This window comes from Petaurus breviceps, unplaced genomic scaffold (genome assembly GCF_028583685.1).
Source record: "Petaurus breviceps papuanus isolate PSGF00001 unplaced genomic scaffold, PetGlider_PUasm1.0 90763, whole genome shotgun sequence".
In the NCBI taxonomy this organism is placed as follows: Eukaryota; Metazoa; Chordata; class Mammalia; order Diprotodontia; family Petauridae; genus Petaurus; species Petaurus breviceps.
Genome location: NW_027187340.1, coordinates 416,058 through 443,827, shown reverse-complemented (window position 1 = coordinate 443,827; position 27,770 = coordinate 416,058). Strand labels below are relative to the sequence as shown.

At 40.0% G+C, this 27,770-nt stretch overlaps 1 protein-coding gene across 10 annotated transcripts in view; it reads right to left on the bottom strand.

Moving 5' to 3' along the window:
- Positions 1 to 27,770, bottom strand: part of RAPGEF4 (Rap guanine nucleotide exchange factor 4) — a 350,706-nt gene that overhangs the window by 10,838 nt on the left and 312,098 nt on the right. For all 10 annotated transcript variants that reach the window (XM_069068411.1, XM_069068412.1, XM_069068413.1 and 7 more), the window contains 6 exons: positions 25,981 to 26,106; positions 25,191 to 25,369; positions 21,572 to 21,662; positions 11,435 to 11,485; positions 10,556 to 10,643; positions 10,111 to 10,175 (listed from right to left, as the gene is read on the bottom strand). In XM_069068411.1, coding sequence (XP_068924512.1) covers positions 10,111 to 10,175; positions 10,556 to 10,643; positions 11,435 to 11,485; positions 21,572 to 21,662; positions 25,191 to 25,369; positions 25,981 to 26,106 — 600 coding nt within the window. The remainder of the gene's footprint in view (positions 1 to 10,110; positions 10,176 to 10,555; positions 10,644 to 11,434; positions 11,486 to 21,571; positions 21,663 to 25,190; positions 25,370 to 25,980; positions 26,107 to 27,770) is intronic.

Sequence of the window (27,770 nt, the reverse complement as noted above, 5' to 3'; positions counted from 1 at the left end):
TTTAGTTTTGAAAGCTAAAACATTTCATTCTGACTTCAGTTTTAGACTACACTTTAGAGCTTATGCTCTGAGGCTTCGTAATTTTTACCTCATTATGTAGTTTAAAATGTGAGAACAATTGTTTAAATCAGTAATTTTCAGCTCGAGAGTTCGGTTCTACCTTTCTAAATCTTTGATTAATTTTCACAATGGTTTTAATTTTAATGTATCCTTTTTAATTGCACTCACAGATAACTTCAGTTACATCTTCAAAATTCAAACCTTGCTTTTGCATGGGGGTCTATTTCTTTGCTTCATTAGGTCAGTAATACTGCCAATGGTATGTAGCCTGGTATGAACCCTGCCAAAGCCTCTGCAAAAAACACGGAACTCTGGTAGGGTTTTATCATGCAGAAGAAAGATTGGACTAAAGATTTTAAGTTTAGGTAGTCTTCCAATCATTGGTCAACAACTCTTCCCCTAAAAGTGCATCAGAATAAACTTGGGCTAAAGAACTGAAATACAGGACCAGCAATTTGGAGCTGAAAAGGGCCTTGGAGCCCTAATCCAACCCCTTGTTTATAGCTGGGAAAGGGGAGGCCCAGTTAGGATAAATAGCTTGTTTTGGTACTAAATAGGGAAGATAAGACTTGCAGCCAGGTCTGCCTCCAAACTCTGGGGTCTTTCCACCATACCATGGAGCTTCAGCAATATTTTTCAACTCTCTGATCCTCATGTTAGGCAAAAAGCAGGTTGCCATTCACATTGATTTTGGAAGTAACTGAGGTTAAAGGTATGTAGACTTCATGACCTAACTGGCAAGATGGGGACAGAGCCAAGTAGCATTACCCGAGATGTCCCTCCCCTGCCAGGAAGGATGGTCTCTATAAAGCAAACCCAGCAAGTTCCTGGGATGCTGGACAGCTGAAAAGGAAAAAAAAATGTGCGGGCTTTACCTCCCAGTGTTCACCCATTGAATGTTGTCTTGTTCTATAAGCAAATCCAGCCTTGCCTCTGTTCCAGAGTTCTAGCCACAAAATTATACAAAAGGCTGCCCTTTGGGATTCCACATCTCAAATTTATAGCTATTGTCTTTCTGACTGAGGCCAGCTTTCTATCCAGTACTTCGTGATACCTGTCTCTAATTGTCATGTACCTCTGCTCAGTACCTGCTTTAAGGCTCCGAAGTCCCAACAAATCAACAAGCATTTATTATTTACATGAGTTATTCCTCCATTCATCTCAGCCACACACAAAGATGGTCATGCCCTTGATCTTGCTATCACCCACAAATGCACCACCTCAGTGTTCAAGAACTCTGAAACCCCTTATCTGATCACAATCTATTAGCTTTTTACCTCTTTCTCTCTGCTTTCTCTTAATAATCCTATTTTCTTCTGCTCTATATGACCTTCAGTTCCTTAACCTCTCAATTTTCTCTCAGGCCATCTCCTCTGTATCCCTGTCTTCTCCCCATCTTGACCCCTTGGTGAACTAATTCGATGCCACAGGGTTCTCCTGTCTTGAATACCTAACCTCCTTATCATTGATTACTCCCATCTAAGCCTCAGCCTTGGATCACTTCCAATATTTTCCTCCTTCACTCCCATATATATGCTATCACATGACCATTCTGACTAGGTCCACTACAAATTTGTTACACGTCTTCAACTGGGCCCTCACTGCTACACATAGTCCTACTAATCCTCGCTTTTCAACTCCCTATCCCTCTCCATAGAGGCTCTTCCAAAACTTTTCATCCCTTTTCAAACCTCTTGTGGCAACCCCACCCTCTACTCTTTCAGCGGAGAACTTTGCCTCATATATTACAGGAAAAAAAAATTGAGGCCATTCACTGTGAACTCTCTTTTCTCTCCTCTTCCTCATCTCCTATCTCTCAGGGGTCTTCTGCTACTCTCTCCTCCTTCACCTCTGTTCCACATGATGGAGTGGCCTTACTCCTTACCCAAGCTGACCCCTCGGCTTGTTCAAGTGGTCCCATTCCATCCCATCTCCTCCAACACATGGCCCTTCTTGCCACCCCCACTCTATCATTCATTTTCAACCTCTCCCTCTCTCCGGGATCATTTCCTACAGCCTACAAACACACCCACATCTCCCCTATCCACTTCTACCATCCTATGTCTCTTTTGCTCTTTGTAGCTAAACTCCTTACCATATGCAATTGATGCCTGTATTTTTCCTTCCTCTCACTCTCTTCTCTACCCCTTGATGATCTGGCCTCCAATTTTATCATTTCAGTGAAACTGCTCTCTCCAAAGTAACTAATGTTCTCTTAGTTACCAAATCCAATGGCCTTTTCTCAATTCTCCCTCTCCTTGACTTCTCTGCAGTTTTTAACACTCCCCTCTGTGGTTCTCCTACCTCTCTGACCATTCTTTCTGTCTCCTTTTCTCGATCATCAGATCACAGGGAAGCTAGGTAGTGAAGTGGATAGAGAGAGCAGCTGGTCTGGAGTTAGGAAGATCTGAGTTTAAATCCAGCCGCAGACAGATACTATCGATATAACACTGGCCAGGTCACTTAACCTTGCTTGCCTCAGTTTCCTCATCTGTAAAATGAATTCAAGAACCATTCCAATATCTTTGCCAAGAAAACCCCAAAAGAGGTCATGAAGAGTTGGACAGGACTATCATTGTTGTTCTTCCTTTGTTCTCAAAGAGGACCAATGACATCATGAGGGTGATATCTTGACTTTCGAATGGATTGGATTTAAGTGAGGTAGATCTGTGTAAAGTCATCAGCCTCACTCTCTCCTCCAGAATGATCAAAGTGAAGGAGTAAGAAAAAGGTGCACTGGTGATGGCCCAGGATGCAGTGGGTGACCTTGGCCTTTCTAAATTAAGGTCTTTCCCAGGTTTCATTTTTTCTGAGGCCAAGCCCATTCAATGACTAACAGCTAGGTAAGAATTGAGACCAAAGATGGTACAATTTACCATCACAAAAAATATCAATGTGGGAAGGGAAAACCTTCCTGAGTTTCTGACCTGAACAGAAAACAATTACTGTCTACACTGATTCTAAGCTATCAAAATCTAAACAAAGAATTTAGGGCAGGGGTGGGAAACCTGTGACCTCAAGGCCATATGTGGCCCTCTGGATCCTCAAGCATGGCCCTTTGACTGAATCTAAACTTCACAAAACAAATCCCCTTAATAAAAGGATTTGTTCTGTACAACTTGGACTCAGTCAAAAGGCCCTACTCAAAGACCTAGAAGACCACATGGGTCAGGTTAGGGGCTTGGGGCTATTACTGGCCATTCAGTGAAAGCCAGAGTGATTTGGGTTTAAAGACAATCAAGTTAGCTCCATTTAAAATACAATGGGCTTTTTTAAGTCTTTTTTTTTTATAAAGAGCTATATTTCAAGAAATAAAAAATGAAAACTACAGGACAAAAAGTGAATTGTCCCAACTTTTTGAAAAAATAACATAGACGACCGAAATGACTGAATAACAACATTCAGATCATTCCCTCTAACTGTAGGTAGCCCTCAGGGTTCTGACTTGGGAACTTTTCTCCCTATATACTACATCATTTGGTGATCTCGTGAGCTCCCATGAATTTAATTACCTGATAAATGTTTGTTGATTGATTGAGCCAATTGGGTCATATAAACTGTTTTGCTTTAGCACTTTTTATATTCTATTTTGTATCATAGGTAATTTGTCTTATCTTCTATGCTAGACTGTAAGCCCCTTGAGGAAAAATCAATTTACAATTATTTTAAAAGTACAAATATTTAATGTATAAGATGCAGTGCTAGGTATATGTGTTGGGTGCCATACAAAGACAAAACCAAATATAATCCCTGCCCTGAGAGAACTTTCTTTCTATTAAGGCCAGAAGAAGTTTGTCTGGACAAGAATTGTACCTTTTTTCTTTTTATATCCTTGTCACCTAGTAGTTGTTATACATAGAAGACACTGAAGTGTTTTTAATAGGATTGCTGAACTCTGATGTAAATATATCATGGCTGTTAATCTTATTTTCCCCACGTCTATTCTATTCTGTCTCAACAACTAGATCATGGGCTTCTCGAGGCAGGGTGGAACCTCAAGGCATGATCCACGTGTACATTCTTGGACAATGCCTCAACTAGAACAGCCATTCAATAAATATTTCTCGATTTAATTTAAAGCATTTGTAAGATCTGAATTTAGGATGCTTTATGTACAACGAGTAAACTTCACAAATAATTTTATAGCTTTTTTTTTTTTTTTTTGGAGATTCAGCTGGTACAGTGGGGCTAAGTAGGTAGGATCTTTTATTTCTCCACTCTTGGCAGGATGGAAGGGCTGGATTTCAGTTACAATTTGTAAAGCAAAAAATAATGGTTCAAAACATTCTTTTTCGTTCAAGGAGAGATGATGCATGTTTAGAAGTTTGTACCAGTCTTCTCATGCCAAATAAAACTATTAGTTTAAAAATGATATTCATAAATAAATAAACCTAAATATGGGTATGTCTGAAATAGAACCAAGCACATAATACAGTAGCAACTGTGACTATCAGCATGCTATATATATGCAACAATACCCTTTCAGCTTTATGCAGCCTGGTATGGTGGCAGCAGGCCAACACATTATCTGCTAATCCATTCCTAGTCTAGGCTCCTAAATGTTATAAATATTCATAGATGCCATAGAAAGCTACTAAGGGCTTTATTCAAACACTTTTCGAATACCCCTTTATGTTCCAAAAAAAATGAAAGAATGTCTGCCCCCCCCTTTTTTTGCATAAGGATCAGAGTGTGAATTCTCTTTTGTTCCTAGCCACAAAACCTGAAAACCAATATGCAACAAATTCCCTAATCCTCATTTCACACCTCAAGGGTGGAGAAGCTCAATAAAGACCTGAAGGGGGTGGGGGGCACTGGCACAGTGGTCTCCTGTTTAACGTGCTCCACTCTAGGGAAAGCAAAGCAGCCTGGGTTCTTGAACGTCCTGATGAATTCAGCTCCCTGTATAGGTGCAGTTTCTGGAGTCACGGTCACCCAGACCCCAAGAACAACTGATCATATTGGTCTCCCTGCTAGACTATTATGATGTTCAGGAGGAGGAAGAGGATTTCTTCTGTAAACAGGGTATGTGATGCCATAGGTGACAGTTGAGAAAATAACGCTTGCGAGCAAGTATTTCTGGCACTTGGGATGGAGGCTGGGGAAAGAAGGCCCAGTTTCTGTAGAAATGCTGGTGTGGAATGCCTTTTGGGATTTCCATTCCTCTTTCTGAGACATCCAACTTGTGGAAGAGCAATTCTAAAAATAGATCTACTTTTCCCATGAAAGTATCATAGCTGGAGAGCTGGAAGGGTTATCTACGTGTGGCAAAATGTGCTTTAGCCCAACATGAACACACCTGACATTAGACCTCTTACTTTATTGCCCATGGTGCAAAATAATGCAGCACAGAGAAAGGTAACCAGGCAGGTAGGTGGCACAATGGATAGAGCTAGGAAGACCTGAGTTCAAATCAACCTCAGATATTTACTGGCTATGTGACCCTAGGCAAGTCACTTAGCCTCTATTTTTCCTCAGTTTCCTCAACTGTAAAATGGGGATAGTAATGGCACCCACCTCCCAGGGTTGTTGTGAGGATAAAATGAGATATCTTTAAAATGTTAGCACAGTGTCTGGTACGTTGTTAGGTGCTATATAAATGTTATCATCATCCTCATCATTATTGTCAGCATTACAAATGGATTGTACTCCTCTAATCATGTTTGAACATGCACTTTACTTTGCTGGTTAAGGAGAAATGTGGCTGTTGGCTACCTAGTCACATACTTTTAAAAAGAAAAAAAATCCTTGTCTTACTCCATAAATCAAAACCCACGAGGCCTTATTCATTCTATAGCACATCTCAGTTCCTGAGAGGGGAAGGCAGCATAGTATAACAGATAGGATTCTGGACTTGGAGTCAGGAAGACCTGGGCTCGATCCTGCCTCAGGTCAGCCTTTCCAAGCTTCAGTTCCTTCATCTGTAAAATGAAGGGTGCCAACAAACTCTAAGGACCCTTCCAGCTCTGAATCTAAGATTATATGGGCATGTTCTTTCATGAGGCTCTGATGAGATCATGGAAATAATGTAATGCACTTTGCAAACTTTAAAGACATATATAAATTCCAGTTACCATCAGTCATCATCATCCAGTCACCTGGTTCAATATTTTAGATCATTGCTTGCAGCTGGAGATCTTAGGGATCCTGAAAATTCCAAGGCCCTCTTCAGGGCTTTCTTTAGCAGCCGGTTTTACATTGTCTTGCCTTCTCATATGTCCGCAGCATTGCCCATGTCATTCCCCAGGCTTATAATGGACTCCATGGCAGCTGGTACAGTATGTCTCATAGGGGATCATCGGGTCATTAATAAAACTTAGAGATGGAAGGGCCTTTGCCGGCCATCTAGTCCAAATATCCTCCTTTCACAGGTGAGGAAATGGAAGCCCAGAGGTCTTGCCCAAGGTCATATGGATACTGTGTCAGCATAGGGGTTATACCCCATGTAGTCTAACTCCAATCTCACACAGTAGGAGCTTAATAGTTATTGCATTTGTTGAATTTCATCCCCCAATCATATCTTGACCTGGATAGTTGCCAGTAGTCATGTCAGATGTTGACAGATATATTTCTTTGAGTTCAAATTCTGCCTCACACACTCACCAGCTGTGTGATCCTGGATAAGTCACTTCTATCTTTCCTCATCTATAAAATGGGGATAACAATAGCACATACCTCTCAGACTTGTTGTAAAGGTAAAAAAATTTTTTACAACCCAGTTGTAAATTACTTTGCAAATCTTAAAGCACTATAATATAAATACTAGCTATGATGATGATGAAGAAGAATCCAAATACAGATATTCTTTCTGTTGAGAAAAATGATATTAATGACTGTGCCCACCTTTTAAATTTTTTGTATAGTTTGATAACTGACTTCTAGGAAGCTTTTTTGGTTTCTATTTCTGAGGAGCTCTTTGAGTTATCTTTTAAGTTGGCAAAATATTTTGAAAAGTGCAAGTTAAGAAATGTATGAAGAATGCTGATCTCAGTGCCCAATTGTGACTCAAATGGAAGAATAAAAACAACCACCGCACATCACCTTTGACAAGAAGTACAGATGAAGAACTTGACCTCAGAAGTAAATGTCTTCAAGAAGTCTGAGCAGATACACTATTTTCAAGATGCTCAAAATCCTGAACTGAGCAAAGGTTGATTTTCTTTGAATGGTTATAGTCTGTGTTTGGCTGATTCCCAAAGCTCAATGGTGAAGCCTCATCTAGAATTGCTATAGGATTTCCCATGTTTTCCTGTGATGTGGTATTTGCTTTTTCAACTTCAGTGCTACAGTTTTCCTATTTTTTTAAACTAGCAAGAAATTGGACCAACCAGCTATTCATTGGTCTTCTGAATTTGTCCATCCAAAACAAAAGGTTAGTCCCTTTGTTTTGATACTTCACCTACCTAGAACTCAGCTAATTAGCAACCTCACCTAACCAGGACACCTTGGAGAAGGAGAAAATGGCAGGAAGGGTCTCCGAGAACACAGAATAGAAATCACAAAGTCCATGTGTTAAATCATATACTTCGCCCAGAGCAGATTCCCTAAGCCTTCATTCCAAGGCTATTTAGTTTTATTTTGTAGCATCAACAACACAGTAGGCACTTAATAAAAACTTGTCAACTGATGTATAATTCTAGAAAACCTGGCCATATGGTTTCTGATTCCATAGTAGATAAGAAACTACAAATAAAAAGCAGAATAGGAGCTAGTGTGAGCAAACAGGTTGAATAAGTGGGAAGGAGAGGAAAAACTACAAGACATAGATGCAATAATTTGAAAACTGGAGACACTTAAATATAGAGGCAAATAGTCACAGTCTCACAACTGGAAGGAATCTTAGAGGCTGGCTAGTCCATATCACTCCTGAATAAGAATTGATGCTACAGCATTGTCCACGTGATCTCATCCAACCTTGATCAATGACCTCCAGAGTGAGGGAAATCACTACCTCTAGAGGCAGCCATTTATCTTTCACATAGCTCAAATTGTTAGCAAGTTTTTCCTAACATCAAAACAAGCTTGCCTCTTTGCAAAACTGAACGATGAACTCTTCCTAATTCTGCCATCTGGGGATAGGTAGATCAAATCTAATTCTTTGACTATATCATAACCCTTCCAATATATAGCAATTATCCCTCTCCCTAAGTTTTCATTTTCCTCATCTAATAGTTAATTCAACTCCTCCTTAGATGGCATCAACTTGGGGCTCTTTGCCATCCTGGTTAACCTCCTCTGGATGCTCTCCAACTTATCAATGTCATCTTTTAAATATGGTGCCCAGAATTGAGTCCAATATTTCAGATGTCTGACCAAGACAGAGGAGACTATGCCAGTCACCTTCCTATTCCTGGACACTATACCTCTCTTACTACAGCTTAAGACTAAAGTAACTTTCTTGGAAGTCTTCCATACTTGAAGCTCTTACTGCTTAATTACATGGTAAAATAATTGGTGTTAATAATGATGTCTTAGAGTCATCAAGAAAAGGTTATGTTCCACTGCATATACACTTATTTATGAAGGCAGAGAAGTAACTACGTAATACATTTTAGAAAGATTTCCATCCCAAATGGTAAAAATAAACTATGACGTGGTGCTTAGTGGGATAAACTCTCAGCAATGTAGAAAATTTGGCTACCTAGAATAATTCCTTTCCAGAAGGCTTTAGATGGTTGAGGTTTACTCTATAAAAAAATGAAAGGGTCAAATATCCTTCAGGCCCACAGTGGGTCCAAATTTATGGGTAACAGAAACAGAAAAACATTTGTTCCCCTCAACAAGAAATTTAATTTAACATCATCTCAACTTAAAAAAAAACCTGTGGAAAATTTAATCAAACCTCAGATTTATGCATAAAGAATCTTTTTAAATTATATAGTCATATGGTACCATATATCAAACTTTCCAGAAAATAAGATGATGCTACAATGAATATTATCATATTTATATGAGCTTGGAAAACTAAAGGTGTCATAGGATAATGGCCTTTTATTTACATTACATAATCCTTAAAAGATTTAGCAGAACAAATTCCATTACTCACATCCAACCTACAAGAATAGAAATCTTGTTCTTATGTCTTAGTTTTTTCTTTTTGGGGAGCTGGACTCAGCCACATTGGTATAGGAATTCCCTCTACTGATGGATGCCTAAATGCAACTCTTCTATAGCTTCAAGTCTAGAGCTACAAATTACAGTCTTAGCTAGTAGGCTGGGGCAGGGAGAGGTTAAATAACTCGGCTGTTATCACTCAGCCAGTATGTGTCAGAGACAGGACTTCAGCCTAGATCTTCCTGCTTGCAAGGTGACTCTCTATCTAGTGCTCCATTCAGGGTTCCTTAAACTTTTCCTACTCGCAGCCCCTTCAAGCACTTTTTAAACCTCGGGTCTCTACCTGCCTCTTGCCTCATTCTTTCTTTATCCAACAGAAGAAAATTAGCTTTCAGACACTCTTTTTGCCAAATCCTAGAAAGGTGCAAACTTGAAGCCTGCTATTTTAGAAACAGATAGACCCTCTAACTTGACAGTTTTAAAATTTTCCTTTCCATCCCTGAGTGAAATCATATAAACTGTGCCCATTAAGTATACCACTCCAGTGGAAATTTATTTGCAGAATTTGACTTTTGCCTACTTTTGTGCAGTAAAGTCGGGTTAGGCAGACAAATATTTCCCTGGCATCCTGGGGCAGGCTAGTTCCACAAACCTTTTGACAAAAACAACAACATGGAAGTCAGTCTGTTGCATTTCTACATTATAGCAACAGGCAGCCCCAGGAGAAACCCAGAGCATAAAAGCCAGGCCACTGTGAGCAACCACACAAATACAATTCAGTTCCACAAAAAAGAACTGACGGAATAAAATGGGAGTCACTCTGAGCCAAATCTTTCAAAATCCTTTGTGCATAACTTCCTTTCTATATAACAGCATATGAGGAAATTACCTCTTTTATTAGAATGAATGCAAATTTGTTGGCTTTTTTTTGGGGGGGGTGAGTGGAGAGAAATATTCCTTCCCAACATCTGAGGCGAGGTTATATAGAGTACGTACCATTTTTTCAAAGTTTACTAGATTGTCAACGAACGTCTTGTTCCCCTCATGAGTAAATGTCATATCTGTATGGAAATAAAAAGCCACAAGCTAATAACCAATTGAAATTTGTCATAGGAAGAAAGCACAATGGCGCTGCACTAGATTACCCCAACTGATTTGCATAATGTAATTGTACAAGGCTAACAATGGTTCCTTTTATGTCAGGTGTTTAACTTTTAAAATCTCTTTACTTGAGATTAGTAAAATCGCTAAACTAGTGCTTAGTTCAGCCAGGGAGACTTGGGAACCCAGATCACTGCTTCCCCTAACCCTTGGGAAATGAACAAACAAACAAAAGATCCTGGAGAAAGTGGAAGGAAGCTACCTTCTTCCCCCTTTTCCCAAAAGCTCTGTTTTATCATCACGACTCCTCAGATATTTATTACCTGCTCATCTGGATTACCTTTAATGAGTAAGGGCATGAAGGGAATGAGAGGCGGATCCAGTTTTGCAACAGTAAGCCTGTAAGCCCTATGGTTCCTGGATGGATCCTTAAGAGGCAACAAACAAAAACAACAGCAAATATATCATATGGAATATTGGTAAAAGAAACAACTTTCAGCTAAGTCTAATCTTTTGTGTTTTTAAATCAGTGGTGAAAACAAAACCACGGCAGCTTTAGCCAAATATAATCCGTGTATTAAAACATTCCACACACAAAGTCTTTCCATTTCTCTCTTGATTTTCGTGATGATGGACCAGGATTATTTACTTATCAGAGGGCCATCTGCTTGAATGCAAATATTAAATTTACAATAAAGTGCAGAGTATGTGGCCCACTGTTACCTACAGGCCCTTACCCCTATTCCAAAGTTATCCATGTGTTCCTTGATTCGTCTCTGCCTGTCTTGCACTACCAGTCCAAACATGCACCTCTCCTGGCACCACCCAAACTCTCTCGCCAAATCCTATTCAATTATTTTTCATCTGCAAACATATTCCAACTCACAGGGAAAAGTGGTTTTGAGTAAGGTGAGAAAAATGCAGCTTGGAACACATAACCATCCAATGTCGGATATGAGGGGAAAAAAGCATATCACACTGCTTTTCTTAATTACGCAAATCGTCCTTATGTGGGGCATAAGTCCTCCTTAAGTTGGTTCCTAAGAGTGTAATTCATTAGTCATACATGCTTGTTTTAGCAGCACTAAAATGGGATCATAAACTTCTTAAAGTCAGACAAGGACAGATAAAATATTCTGAAATGAGGACTTCAAATTAGTTCATCGGCAAATGGATTAATACAGACAGTGAACAGAATAAAAGGGCCACTGCCACTTACCATTAAGCTTTCAAACTCAGCATAGATCTTCTTGAACTTGCTTGGAAGTTTCTGTTGACAAAATCAAAATACCAACACTCTTTGTCACACTCAGTATACATAGATGCCCTATCATTTCTGTCAGAAATGTTCCCTGCCTACCCCTGGCTCTTAATCAAACAACCAGGCAAAGGCTATAATAGCTTTTTCCATTTCAAAGTACTTTACAATAACAAAACCCATCCTTCCAGAAGTCTTTTAACTTAGGTGAACCAAAAGTAACTTATGAATGCTTGGGTCTTACTGTTTTTAACACTGTTATCCATACAGAATGATTCATAAAGATTTTAGCTTTCCTGGATCACAACCAGACTGGTAATTTTTTTAAACTCTCTACTTTCCACAACTAGGAATTTAGATCATAGAACAGGGGTTCTTTATTTGGGATCCATGAAGGCGGATCCATGGATAGATTTTGGGGGTGGGGAGAGATTTTCTTCATAATTCTAAGTAAGTTCCCAAAGGCACACACATGTTTAGTGGCAGAACCAGACTTTGACCTCATGTCCTGTTTAGAGGCCTCTTGCTACTGTATCACTTTGCCTTCCCTAGATTATTTTGTATGCTTCTCAAAATGGAGTAGATTCAAACTGACTGATTTATCTGGCTGCATGCATGACAGAAGTTAAGTTGTCCTACTGATCTCTTAATTTTCCTTCTCATTTTGACCTGTGAATCCAATCTACATTTCTATAATACAAAGGCCAGGTTTATTATTCATTGTTCAATCTGTTGTCCACCATTCTATAAGTACCAGGTTTTCAGTAAAACTGAGCAAATGTTTTTCCCACTCATGAAAGTCTCCAAATTAAGAATGATGTTCTCATGATTTGTCTTTTCTATCATGCATCATTAATAGGACTGGCAATGTCCCGAATGTCAGAGGTTTCCAATTTCCTTCTTTCCTGCGTAAATCTCACCTTTTATCAATACATCCTGAATTTCATTAGATTTTTATATTATGCATAAATAGCTTTTCTCCTCTCATCCCAAATCTGAACCAGTTGTAAAATCTCTTTTGAAAATCTTGTAATTTTTTTTAAAAGAAACTAAGTGTACTTTAGGTGCCATGGTCCTTTTCCCTAAATCCTCATTTTGAAGAGAGGTTTTGGTTTTATTACTTCAAAAGAATATGGTAAAGAGTTGTGGTTTGAATTCTGGTCTGGGGCATTTAGGAAGAAAAGTTCTCAATTTGAATTTCAAAGTTACAAGAGGGTTTTAAAGTAAGCTAGTAAGTGTTTAATTATTCATAAATGAATTAATTGATTAATGGACTTTTTCCTCATCAATCAGTTGGTTCGTAAGCCATAGAGTTAAGTCAAGTAGGGGCACTGAGTCGATGAGGGTGCACATCTAATTTGGATGAGGCTGAATGTGTCTCTCTAATCCAGTGTGTCTCATATTACATTCCATGGCCAAATATAAAAGATGACTTATCATTTTCTATTATATTTACCCCTCCTCTCCATTAGCACAGAGAATCAAAAGTTGATGGTGCTATCATTTCCTTGAGTCTCAATTCTGTCATCCGTAAAATTAGTTTACTACTATATTGCCACTATGTATGTAAAAATAGAATTCCCACTCTCATTCTAGCCCAATCCTACCTAATTTTTATGACTCCCTTTTGAGTTAAGTTTAAGACACCTACTGTAAAAGTCCCCCAAGTAGACTAGCTCACACTGATCTCTGTTTTATCTATATAGGCAGCCACCAATTTATGAATAGTTAGGTGGTACAGTGGATAGAGGGCTGGGCCTGAAGTCAGGAAGACTCATCTTCCTGAATTCAAATCTGGCCTCAGACACTTACTAGTTGTGTGATCCTGGACAAGTCACTTAACCTTGTCTGCCTCAGTTCCTCATCTGTAGAATGAGTTGGAGAAGGAAATGGCAAAACACTTCACTGTCTTTGTCAAGAAAACTCCAAATTGGGTCAAAAAGATTCAGATATGACTAAAAAAACAATGTACAAGAAACTTACAAATAGTTAACTCCTAATATTTGTTTATAAATTAATTATTTGGAATTTGTGCTGCATTTTCACACAGAATCAACAGGACATGGTGGTTAGCCTTCCAAGCAAACCTAAAAAAAACTCATTTAACCAATATGGCACTTTGTGGTTTATAAAGTACTTTAAATCCATGATTTTATGTGATTTTCACAATAGCACCATGATATAGGATGGTACAAATGTGACACTTTCCCAAGAATAGCATCCCCAGGAGACAATAAAAAAAAACCATATGCTACATTCAAGTGTGCTGAAGCATGTTTCCAGTGACAACTTTCATACAAGGAGTGACAAAAGGGATATCATTTAGGAAATTATAGTCAGAAAAGGAAGTGGGTCAGGCATATAGCCAGAAGGAATAATCACTGATAGACTGAGTAGTTTACTGGTACCTATGAAATGTTAAAAAAAAACCCTAAAAGGAAACTTCTAGCCTGTTGAATAGATCCTCTTAGGAGGATCTGTGGAAGAATATTAGTAAGAACTACAAAGGATGAAAAAGGCACAAATGAATTAAGATTTTCACTGAATACTAAATCAATGAGCTCACAAAGTTATTGAAGCACTGAAGTGCTAAAATATCATAGCATCTAATATTCTGGGTTACAGCTTGGGATGCCAACATCTTTCTCCTACTGCAGCTCTGAGAGTGTGAATCCTTTCCTATTCCTTCTTCTTCTGTGCCTTCTCCTCCTCCCTATTTTCTAGGATGTGGAAAGAAGGACCACCCTCCCCAGCTTTAAGCCACCTGTGATGGCTTCTGTGATTTGGAGCATGGACACTAGTAGCAAGGAAAGGATGAGGGGTGAGGTGAGGGATGAGGCCGGGATAGAAGGGGGGCATTGTGTGGTGGATACCTGCTTGTGTGTAACTCTCCAAAGACAATCTTCTGCCCCAGACCAGCTTCCCAATAAATATGAAGTGCCTGCTGTGTGCCAGAGGCAAACAACTGTGTCCAAAGAAGCTAAATTCAGGAAAAAGTGGAGGCAATCACCCTCCTCTATCCCCTTGAACTCCCAGGAGCTCAGCTGAATTTCTCTTTCCCTATTATTTCCAACCGGGGTTTCTCTCCTCTTCTGATTGGCTATAGACTATACACAATGTCACTGCTCCTCCCTTAAGCCTGGTCAAGCAGCAAACATACATTTCTTTCAAGGTTTCCCAGGATTTTCCTTTTCACTGCTAAGCAAAGGGTATAAAGTTTATCATAGAAAAGACCATGCCTTCTGCTTTTATTGGAAAACACAATTGGGTGGGTGGTGGTGGTGGTAAGAAGGATCCTTGTGTCTTCTCCCTTCTCAGACTATAAGCTCCTTAAGACCAGTGACTGTTGCCTTCTTATTTTTGTATCCCCAACATCTAACACTGTGCTTTGTACAAAGTGGATGCTGAAGAAATGTTTGTGGAATTTAGTTGACTCCAAAGAAGGAGGTGGTGACACAGGAAAAAAAAAAGCACTGGCTTTGGAGTAAGAAGGTCTAGATTCAAATTCTACCTCTCCTCTCTGGCTCTGTATTAGGAAATGAGATGAGTGGACTAGAGAGCCTCCGGGGTTCTCTCCAGCTCTAGCGTCCTGGGATTCTGTGAATTGAATTCCTATAAAGAGAGACCAGTGTAGCACAGGTACATCAATATTTTCAGGTTCAACTAGTATTCCAAGAATTTTTTTTTCAGAAGTGGGGTTCAGAAGTAAGAAGCAGGATAGAGATTTCCAAGTTGTCTATGAAACCATTCCTAGAGCAGGAGGGAAGTAAGTGGCAGTGGGAAGGGGAAGGTGGGAGTAGACACTAAGGCTCCCTCCTCCTCTCATCTCTCACCTCCCCCTGCCACGGACAGTCCTGCCACTGAACACCTTATCCCAGACCTGGATTATGGAAAAACTGAGAATCTGGGGCCTGGGGATGGGGTGTTGGAGGTGAGGGGGCAGGAAAGTGAAAGAGGGGGGGAAACCCTAATGCAAAACAGCTGAAAACTTAGTGGAATTAATCACACATACTCCTCCACTCAGTCCTATGGGAAGTCTTCCCTTATCCCTTAGTTTGTATTTTCTCCACCCTCTTGCAAATAAAACGTATATAATTGTCTGTTTCTCAGTTATATTCTTCCCAGTAAGATAGAAATTCCTTGAGGAAGAGTACTCTTTTGTTCTGTCTTTGTATCCTCAGCTTCCAGCTCTGTGCCTTACACACAGTAGGCATGTAATGAATGCTTAGTGCATAGTCACTCAGGAGCTAGTCACAGGTAGATATTTGTATGTCAGAGATGCAGATAGATGCCTGTAGGCAAGCTGAGGAATAGACCTGTATTTAATTTGCATATCTTGTCTGAACCAAATGGCTTCGTATTTTTGTTGTATACTGTCTGGTTCTCTAATGGTTTCATATGCACATGTCATGTGTCCCCTATAGAACAGTAAATTTCATGAGACAGACCATACCTCATAATTCCAGGTGAGTTCACAGAAGTTCACAATAGACCTATTTGATTAAACTCAAGAATCTATGAGTTGAAGCATTTCTAAGAGAAGTGAAGTAAAGCTAAAAGTTTAGCTGTGTTTCACCTTAAGATGGAGTTTTACTAAGGATGAGACAAGAATCTCTTTTGACTTAAATGGTGTAGTCTTTTCTTGCTCCCACTGGAGTAGAAAGAAATATCCAAATCCTATTGTGCTGGTTCTGCCCTGGCTGTGCATTAAGCTTCCCAACATTTGCAATTCCTTCCAGGTGAATGGGAAAGGTTGAGGACAATGGCTCCTCTATCCTATATACTATGGTGCCAACATTTGGGATGTTGCAGAAAGTCCCCTATCCACAGCTAGCATGGCCCTTGATAAACTCTAAATCAGGAGTTCTTAATCTGAGGTCTGTGAACTTGTTTTTAAACTTTGATAACTAAATTTCAATGTAATTGGTCTTCTCTGTAATCCAACATATTTTACTTAGTGTATTTTAAAACATTATTCTGAGATGGGGTCCATAGGTTTCACCAGACCATCAGACAGGTCTATGGCACAAAACCTGCTCTAGATTGCCTCAGGGTTACTTCTCTGAGATACCTGCTTCAGGTCATTTAGTTCTGGCCTTCCTGCAGGGTCCCTTAGCTTCCTTGGATGCAAAAAGCCTGCCCTAGAGTGGTCTGGAACCCCTGAGGGAAAAGTGGTGCCAGGTGAGTGAAGGAGCAGGAGAGTCACTAAAGCACAGGGCCATGGCTGCCTACTCAGAAGGGTCTCCTGGGCCTGCTCCAATCCAAACTTGCCTCTAGGGGTGTCTTTAATGGCCCCCATAAGGCTTCTGATGAAAGGCTGGGGAAGCTGCAAGATGACTTGATTGCTTTATTTACTTTTAGCATTAACTCAGTTCCTTTGCCAGATGTAAGCTAATCTTCATGACATGCAAGCCTCACCAGTTCTCTCACTCCTATATTCAGGAGATGAGCTACTGTGTGCCACACCTTCCTTGCACATACAGAGAAACTCAAGACAGAATGAATTGGGACGGCATCATTTGAAAGCAACTGAAGCATTTAGGAGAGTTAGGGGATGGTAGGCTAAGGGGCATGAAAGGATTTTTCAGGACAGCCTGCAAAATAGGGCAGCTTTCAGGTGGACCTTCAACTTCCCCTTCTGCTCCCTGTCTCTCTCCCCCATCTAGGTTCTAGCTTGCTTACTTGACTTTGTATCCAGAGGACTTAGCTCAGTACTTGGCACATAGTAAGCACTCTCTGTCTGTCTGTCTTTTTTAATGTCCATCTCTTTCAATGTTTCTCTTCTCATCTATCTACCTACCTATCAGTCATCTATCCATCTATCCTCTATCTCTAGTTATCTATTCATTAATTTCCCTTTGGGTGGAAATCTATTTCTCCATTGTTGGCTACAAGAAGAGTATTTCTTTAATTATGTAAATGTACAATATACAATGAACATATACTACTATGTGAATGTTTGGACAAATGTGAAATACAGGCATCTTCTAGGACTACAAATAGTGAAATCAGCAAAACCACTGACTTAATAAATGTTCTTCAAATTGAATTGAATATTGAGTTTTGGCCAATTGTCCTTTATCCAAATAGAACGGATTTGCCAGATAGCTAAGAGACACAGTTCAAAGCAGGTCCCAGGCAGTTTTCCTCATGGCTTATTCCCTCAGAAGTGGAATGTCTGCATTGGCTAAAAACACATCTTCCATTTATGTGGTTAGCAGAAACTTCCCTCATGTTATTCCCGTGAATATCTGAAAACTTTTTACCACGTCCCATTGGGAGACTAGTAATTGTTTCCTTTATATAGATAGTAGGACTGAGGCATAGAGAGAAGATAGTTCTTTTTTTTTTTTTTAAACAATTGGGGTTAAGTAATGTGCTCAAGGTTACAGGGCCATGTGTTTCTGGGTGGGTGGTAAGTGTCTGAGCCCGGATTCAATCCCAGGTCATCCCGACTCTGGGGCCAGTGCTTTTACTCACTTTGCTACCTGGCTGCCCCGGGAAGACAATTCTTGATCAAATTCAGATAGCTGGGAAACTAGTATAAAAATGCATGAGGCCTATCTCCCAGTTTCTTACCTGATATGCTACTCTCACAAGCCATGGAAGATTCTTTCTAAGAAAAACCTCACTAAGAAAAACCAGGGGTTCTTAACCAGGGATCCCCAAACTTCCAAAGGGTCTATAGAAAAATTTCAGGAGGTTTGTGAACTTCGTGTACACACACATATGATAGCTACGTAGTGCAGTGCATAGGGCACCCAGACTGGAGTTCAAATCTGACCTGAGATACTTAATAGGTGTGTGATCCTGGGAAAGTCACTTAACCCTGTTTGCCTCAGTTTCCTCATCTGTAAAATGAACTAGAGAAGGAAATGGCAAAACTACTCCAGTATCTTTGCCAAGAAATTCTCAAATGGGGTCACGAAGAATTGGATATAACTAAAATGACTGAACAACATATGTGTATATATGTATATGTAAATAAAAACACAAAATACATATATGTACATATATACTATACACACATATATACATACATATTTTTTCTCATTAACTTATTTTTTTTCCAAATGCTTTATTAACTTCTGATTTACATCATTCATTTCTGCCAGATTTTGAGTTACAAACTTTCTCTCTGTTTTTCCCCTATCCACTGCCCCAAAATAGCAGTCCCACAGGATATTCCCTCCTCCAATCTGCTCTCTCTCATATTTTCTCCCATACCCCTTTAGACTTTTCCAGTGGATCTCTATGCCCCAGTGCCTGTATATCTTATTTCCCAATACATGTAAAATAGTATTAATAATAGTATACATACATATTTAAACATTTGATTTTAAAACTTTGAATTCCAGATTCATTCCCTTCCTTCCTTGTCACCCACCCTTACTGGGAAGATAAGCAGTTCAGTATAGGTTGTACATGTGTGGCTAATTCAAAACAATAACATTGTAGATATATTGTAAAAGACTGACTATATTTCCCTCCCTCCTATCCCACCTCCCACTTCTTCTATTATCTACTTTGACCCCATCCTTTTTCAAAAGTGGGTGCTTCCAACATCCCTCCCCCGCAGCCTACCCTCCCTTCCATCATCACCCCTCTCATCCCCTCCCCCCTTACTCTCCTGTAGGGTGACATACCCTATTTAGTGTGTATTTCATTCCCTCCTCAAGCCAAATTCAATGGGAATAAGGTTGACCCATTCCCTTTTGCCTTCCTATTCTTCCCCTCCATTGTAACCATTTTCCCTTGCCTCTTCTATATGAGATAGTTTACCCCATTCTGTCTCTCCCCATCTCCTCTCGTTATATTCTTCTCTCACCTCTTAATTTCACCTTTTAAGTATCATCCCTACCTGGTAAATTGGTCCTGTGCCCTCTATCTATGTATACCTGTAAACATATATACACACATTCACATATGTATTCATATGCCCATATACCCTCATATATAGACATACATATATATTCCCTTCAACTACTGAGAAAAGTTTCATAAGTTACAATTATTGTTTTTCCATGTAGGAATGTAAATAGTTCAATTTTGAAAAGTTCCTTATGATTTCTTTTCCCTGTTTACCTCCTCATGCTTCTCTTGCTTCTTGTATCTGAATGTCAAATTTTCTATTCAACTCTGGTTTTTTCAACAAGAATGCTTGAAAGTCCTCTATTCCACTGAATGACCATATTTTCCCCTGAAACATGATACTCAGTTTTGCTGGGTAGGTGACTCTTGGTTTTAATCCCAGCTCCCTTGACCTCCGGAATATCACATTCCAAGCCCTTCGATCCCTCAGTGTAGAAGCTGCCAATTTCTGGGTTATCCTGATTGTGTTTTCACAATATTCAAATTGTTTCTTCCTGGCTGCTTGTAATATTCTCTCCTTAATCTGGGAATTCTGAAACCTGGCTATAATATTCCTAGGAGTTTTCTTTTTGGGATCTTTTTCAGGAGGTGATCAGTGGATTCTTTCAACCTCTATTTTGCCCTCTGGTTCTAAAACATCAGGGCAGTTTTCTTTGAGAACTTCCTGGAGGATGATTTCTAGGTTCTTACTTTGATCATGGCTTTCAGGTAGTCCAATAATTTTTAAATTATCTCTCCTGGATCTATTTTCTAGGTCAGTGTTTTTTTTTCCAATGAGATATTTCACATTGCCTTCTATTCTTCCATTTGTTTGGATCTGTTTAATAGTATCTTGATTTCTCATAAAGTCATTAGCTTTCATTTGCTCCAATCTAATTCTGAAGCAATGATTCTCCTCATTGAACTTTTGAGATTCTTTTTCCATCTGGCAAATTCGGCTTTTTAAGGCATTCTTTTCCTCATTGTCTTTTTGAGCCTCTTTTGCCATTTGAGTTAGTCTATTTTTTAAGGTATAATTTTACTCAGTCAAGCTGTTGACTCTCATTTCGTAATTTCCTTGCATTGTTCTCATTTCTCTTCCCAATTTTTCCTCCACTTCTCTTATCTGCTTCTTAAGATTCTCTATGGCCTGTAACCAACTTGTATTTTCCTTTGAAGCTTTTGGTGCAGGAGTTCTGACTTCACTGTCTTCCTCCTGTTCCATGCTTTGCTCCTTTTTGTCCCCAAAATAGGAGTCTAATGTTGGAATCTTCTATCTACTTTGTTTCCTTTGCCTGGTCATGTCGGCCCTCAGTCACTTGACCACTGGGCTTTTTGCCGCAGTAGGACTCTGCCACCAGATGGGAGAGCTTTTGTCCCAAATGCTGGGATTTTCTCAGCTGCCAGAGGTATTAGATGAGTGCCCTCTCTGAGGCCTCCACACACTCTGGCAAGTTGGATACACACCCCAGGACCTCTACTCTAGACTGCAATCCAGATCCAAGCAGGTTAAAGCAAGAGCTTTAATTACCTGTCAGACTGGTGCTTGGTCCCCCTACACTCTGCAGGCCAGGAGCTGAAGCTGCCATGTGGTGCTGGCTGGCTGTGCCTGTATCTCAGCGGCTTCTTGCCCTGGGGGCAAAAGCCATGCACTCCCTCTTACTGGCTCCCAAAGTCCAGACTGCACTGACCTCTCATGTTTTCATTCGCATCTATGTGTTGATAAATCTGGAAATGGCCACTGCTGCTGCTGATCTGGAGTCCCTTGGTCTGGTGGCTGGTCAGTCCCACCCTGTGGCTAAAGCCTTGGCGTGGAGCTGAGCTCGGCTCCCAGAGAGCTGAGCAGGCCAATTTCTGCTGGCCTGCTGGGCTGTCCTCAGCGGGAGGTTATCTTCTCTGTGTCATTTTGTGGGTTCTACAGATCCAAAGTTTGTTTAGAGTCCCTTTTTTACATGGATTGGGGAAGTTGGAAGCCGGAGCAGTGGGAAGGTCCTCCTTCTATTCCTCCATCTTGACTCCGCCCCCTCTCATTAACTTCTAACTGAAATTTATCATTTCCTTCAATTATTCAAAAATATTATTCTGAAATGTGGTCTATCCCAAGGCTTCACCTGAATGCCAAAGAGGTCTAAAACACACATACACACACACACACACACACACATACACAAAGGTTAAGGACCCTGGACCAGACTATGTATTAATATTTCAGGAAAATATGACAATTAGATTTCAGCCAATGCTTACCTCCCATGTTAGTGCCAGGCGGCTCACAGCAACATTACTGAGTCCCATGACGATGGCAAAGAAGGAATTCAGATTTTTGTACTCCTTACAGCTGAAACACAAGAAATTAATGTTTGAGTAAAATGCAACTCTCTGGGGTCATGTAAGATCAGAGTTCTGCCTATGGCAGTCATTAATATTTGTTGACTTTCTTTAAAAGAAAGGGAAAAACTGGATTTAAGGTATTGGATAAGTTCCAGTTGAGTGGCTATGTTCTTCTTACCTGGCCTCTGTTTATAGTTTCAGACAGATGAATTTTAGCATTTTCACCCTTGCTCCCCTTCTCAGTAGTATTTTTGTATGCCATTTAATGATAACTTGACTTTACAAATGAATAAATTTAGGAAGAGGGTTAAAAAATAAGTGCCCTGTTAAATTGGAATTGGAACACATTTTCAAAGCTTTTCTTTCATTTGAAAACTCCAAAAAACCTGAAGTGGGTATAAAATGCCCTTTGGGAGGATAGGATCTTTAATCTGCTGATGGACATAGCTGTCTAGTTCCCCATCTGGTAAGCAGAGGAGGTACCCTTTGTTGTTCTTCATTCTCATAACTGCTGAGAGAAGCCATTGCCCTCCCCTCTGTTCTCACTCACTATAGTGAATAAGGAGTGCACCTGTCCCCTCCAAAGGTTTTGCTGGAGTTATGAGTTATGTACTAAGCATTCATTTTCTAGGACGTTTTTAGTAGTAGATGATACATACTTTACTGAAAATAGATGTGAAATCAACTGGTCCCTGCCCCCTCCCCCCACCAGTTTGCTCCATCAGCTCAAGCAGCTAATGTTTGAGCCCATCACTTTGCTATTTGCTGGTCTATTTAAGTTCGATGACTGAATATCTGGGAGAGGAAACAAACAGAAGATATTAACAAAATCCTTAGTCAGTGTGTCCCTGAGCAGCCCAGGTACTTAGCTTGACTCAAGTACACTGCGATTCTCAGCCTCTCAAACATCAGCTTGTCAGGAGGGGAAGGGAGGGTGGTACCTTGTGGTAGGGACAAATCCTCTACCAAAAATCAATAGTTATCCAAGTTGACTAAATCTTAGTTAAACCCAACATGGATTAGCATTTTTACAAAAGGCTAAATTAAGTTGTTTGGTGTGTTGCCAGGGATCAGACTGAACAATCAGTTTCTAGTAAATCTTAAATTGTCTATTCTGAAATGGGAAAAAAAAACATAAGAGTACAGCATAATGGACCTGATCCTACAAGGGATATAGGAGTGAAGGGCTTACCTCTGTATTGGCTGTAAGTGCTTTAGGCCAAAGGAGGTAATTAACCAAATAGACACTTTGGAGGAAAGGGGTGGGGAGAGTGAAAAAGGAATCATGGGATCATAGAGTTAGAACAAGAAAGAAGCTTAGAGGTCATGTATGGACTTAGGCATGCATAGAACATGGGTCTGGGTGTGCTGGCACCTCCTTTTGGGGGAACAGGCAGGGAGACCATCACTACTGACCTTGCTATGAAGAAAACACAGAGGGCCAATGACAATGCCTTTCCCTAGGTCTGCCATATACAGGCTCTGTGCCGTTGGCTCCATGAAAGAGGGGATCAGGAAAGAGAGAACTGAGATGAAAGGAAAAAGCCAAGAGAGGAAGAGTGGGAATTGAGCAAAAAAAAATTTTAACTACATGCCAGGTATTATATATATATATCTGTCCATATGTGTTTTATCTTGGGAGGCAAAAGCCATAATGAAATTCTTACTTGGCCAGGAATCAGTCACTCTGATGACTAGCTAGCTAGCCCTCATCAAGCTCTGCCACTAATATCTTTGGGGTCCTGAGCCAGGCATATAAACTCTCTATTAAAGCTTTCTCAGTGAAGATAATGCTATATCCTCCTTTCATAGGTTTTTCTTTGGGGGGTGGGGATTAAGGAGATAACATATATGAAAGTACTTTAAAAAGCAAAAGGAAAACACAGGAAAAGAAGCAAAATGAAAGGTGTTATAACATGCATGTTTCATATTTGGGAAACAAGTTTATTGAAGTCAGAGGGTATTCCTTATCTGTGTCAAGCCCAGGATAGCACTAATTAGGTGACAGGAGTTAATATAGAAATCCAAATTCACCATCATATATACCTCATGCAAAGAGGAGAGGAATACAAAAACAACCCCAGTGATTTCCCCTGCTGACAATCATTTCATTTCTTTAGGTTTTATGTTGATGTTATTATTTTTTTAAAAAAGATTCATACTTTCAGTCTCCATCTTCTTTCTTACAAAAAACAACAAAATGGGTAGGAGCCCAATCTAGCAATAAGAGGCCTTTATATGTTTTTCTGACTTTGCCCATTTTCATGTAAAAATGCTTTTGTGTTTTCTCCTACACTGGCACTCACCACTGTGGGAAGAGGAAAATGAGCTCTTTCAGATTTGGAAGCTATATCTGTTCACAGGTTTCAATAAGCACCATTCTTGGGAGGCTTGAACCAAATACATAAGAGACCTGGCTGCCTTTTTCACCTGGAAAAAAGGCTGTTCTCTGCTCCTAGGCCAAGGGGTTGTACAATTCTTCCTCACTTCCTTAGTAACATTTTTATTACATTCCCCTTGAAAGAACCTGAAGCAGGAAAATGACAAGAAAACAGGTCTGAGAGCTACACGCAGTGGGAGTTTTTGCTGACCTTCCTGTTTTGGCAGGATAATTCGAGACATTTGGCAAAGGGAAAACATGGCTTAGAGTTTGCTTTCTTTTGTTTAGCTCTCTAGAAACCAGACTAAGCAGGCTCTCCGAATTCTGAGTTTCAGAAGGCAGCCCAGAGGAGGTTGTTTTTCTTCCCAACCTTTGTGCTGCAGGGCTCCTTGAATTTAGAAGGGAAAGGATTTTCGGTGCCATGGGCCACGTTTAGCAATTTATTTTTAGCATTGTAGTGATACTGGAAACATGGAAGTAAACAGGGGGGTTGTCAAGCATATCTAAATAGCAAGAGAAGATTAAATTCGTGTCCGAGGGAAATCTAACTGGCCCGCCAGTAAATAAATTGTTTCCCGTGAAGTGCTCCTAAATGGAATATTTATAAGATGCTTGATTTTTTTCCTGAGTTTTATGGAGGGGATTCTCTTGTATTGGTTTGCTTGCTTTCAAGCTTTGGGGCATTTCATTCTGTCAGTCTGTTTCTGGTTTCTCGGCATGTGCTCTACTGCCCTCTCCTGGACACAATGTGCCATGCTGGTTGACTCATTTCCCTCTCTTTGGATGTACCTGTGGACTGCTGAATGGGTGTTTGCTTTGAGCGATTGGGCAAAAATGGGAGTACCTCTAGAGCAGACAGAGAGAAATCATGAGCTCCAGTGTCCCTAGGGCCAGCACAGGTGTGGAACTGCTGATAGCTTATGAGGCCTGGATGTTGAGCATTAGCAAAAGGTGAGAATGGCATTTCTCTGAAGGAAAAAAAAAATAAAGTTCTTCTCTGAGCTCCTTGACAGGGCTGTGTGCATGACACCAGGTAAAGACAGGGTGCATACTCTGGAGTTTTGTCTTGGAGAAAAACTAAAGAAAGCAGCAGACAGATTCCATGCTTGGCACACACACTCGAGCATTTCTCTTGCATATGCCAAAGGTACTTACTGGGCTGCTATCTTAATAAATTTCTTTAGGAGCTGAACTCGCTTGCTGAGTTGGGCACAAAGGCAAATCTCGGTGACGACCCAAAACTGTATCTCATTAAACCTCCTCAGGAACAAATCCAAGTTTGCAGTGGTCTTCTTAAAATTGTGCCTTCCAAATGTGTGGTAGATTAACTCCAGCTAGAAAAGAACAATACAGAGTTGTCATATTTGCTTATCTTTTTACTGACATAAGGAAAAGCAATAGGGAGGTTCCCCTTTTTCTCAAGACAGCCTTGCCAGGTAGAAAATGTGGGTTCCCTTAGTGGATAAGGATTCCATTTTATTGCAAGTTCATAGAGGCTCAGTATGACATTTACGTTAATCATATGAATGCAGATTATGTATTAAAGGCTTAATATACTTAGAAAGACACATCAGTGTGATTCAATACACAGGAAGGTATTCAAGTTGGGATTTCATTTACTCCCCCTTTGCCTTATTTTAGCAACAAAGACATTAGAGCTCACTTAAATGTGCTAGATGTTCACAGAATTGTCATTTAGTTTCCTTATCATAATAGAACTTAAGAGATAATTGTCTAGGACTGCAATTTGCATCGTTGGTGTTCATTGGCAGGTAAAAGCAGTTTCCTCACAGGGAGTCAGGTTTAGGTGGGAAAACACACACACACACACACACACACACACACATTGTAACATAAACGAAAACTCAGAACTGACTTACTACTCCAGGAGCTATAACCTAGAGATACAAATAAAAATACACAATTTGGTATTAGGACTCCTTACCTCATGTACACAGTTGAAGAGCTCCCAATCATAAATTGTCATCTGGTGTGCTAAATCTTTGGAACTCATCAGTTCAAAAGTTCCCACGGTTCCAGTAGTTGGGCCTTCTTGTTCTGGTAAGGGTGTCTATGAATAAAATATGTGGATCATAGATTTAGAGATAGAAAGGCTATTTGCAATCATCTATTTCAATCTCTCTTATTTTACAGATGTGGAAACTGAGGCACAGTGCCGTTGTGACATGGTTACAAGTTGCCTGCATTAGGCTTCAAACTGAATCAGTCTGATTCCTCTGATTGCCTAGCTAATGTTCTTTTCATTGCACTGTGTGGTGCTGAGCTCTATTCAGAGTGGCTGAATATAACCAGATTTTAATGGTGTTTTTTAAGCAAAATTCTTAGGTTTTGGTTTTATTCACAACAGTGAGATGATCTTAACTTCAGTGGTCACTTTGGTCAGCATAATAATAAAATCTGCTATCATCACATATAACCAATGGTTCTCAAACTTTTTGGTTTTTATTTCTGGACTTCTTTTTAAGTTTAAAAATTATTGAAGACCCGGAAGCGCTTTTGTTCACATGGGCAACGTCTATTTATATTTAGTTTATTAGAAATTAAAATGTCATAGTGTTATTATGAAAATAATTTTGACCTCACGGACCCTCTAAAGTTCTCTTAAGGACTCTCAGTCAAGGGTTCCTGGAAACACTGTGAGAATGGCTTCATCAACCTAATCTAAGCTGTAAAAATCAGCATTACCCCTAATTTCATATATTGCATTGACTCTGTGAAGAGGGACAAGTAATTTACTTTGGCTGCAAAGAGTGACAACTGGAGATCCTCATTCCATTAAATTCTTTACTGAAAGGATCTTGGCAAAACTCTTCCTGAGAGGTGGAGGTGGGAGAATTTTCTTTTGCTTCAATGTTTCTTCCCTGGAGTCAACTCAAAGCAGTGGCTGACAGAGTAGTTTGTGACACCTGATCATAACCCTCCTGTTAAAGGTGCTGGTGACTTTCATAGGAATAATTGTATTTCCATCTCTGGCAACATACCAGTTGTGCCTCTGTGGGTAGCATACAACTCAGAACGTTGAAATAGCAAGAGAGTGGATCAGGGGAAGGAATGCTCCTCTTTCTCCAGCGTAAAATCCAGTCCCCTCACCCCAAAGCACTGCTGCTCACTAAAGTGTTGGGTTGGGTTAGAAGTTAGAAGACCAATGGTCTGATAATGGCTCTGCTACTGACTTCCTAGCAATCTTGGATCGCTCCCTACCATGCCCATGCATCAATTTCTTTACCTATAAAAGGAATATTATATTATTCAGTGCACTGTTATGTCTGTGAAACTGTCTGAAGTGCTTTTAATTTACTGAATGAAATAAAGTACGTAACTCCATTCAGTTCAACATAACCACAACTATAACAATACCTGATATTTTATATAGTGTTTCAAGGTTTACAGACATGCCTCACCTCATTTGATCTTCTCAACAACTCTGTGATATATATGCCATTATTTTTCCCATTTGACAGGTCAAGAAAGTGAGACTCAGACATAGTAAGCAACTTTTCTATGGTCACAGCTAGTAAAGAGCTGAGATGGGATTTGAACCCAGGCCTTCCTGACAGTGGGCAATTAGGTGGCACAATCACAGGCTTGGAGCCAGGAAGATTCGTCTTCTTGAGTTCAAATCGGCCTCAGACACTTACCTGTTGTGTGACCTTGGGTAAGTCACTTTACCCTGTTTGCCTCAGTTTCCTCATCTGTAACATGATCTGGAGAAAG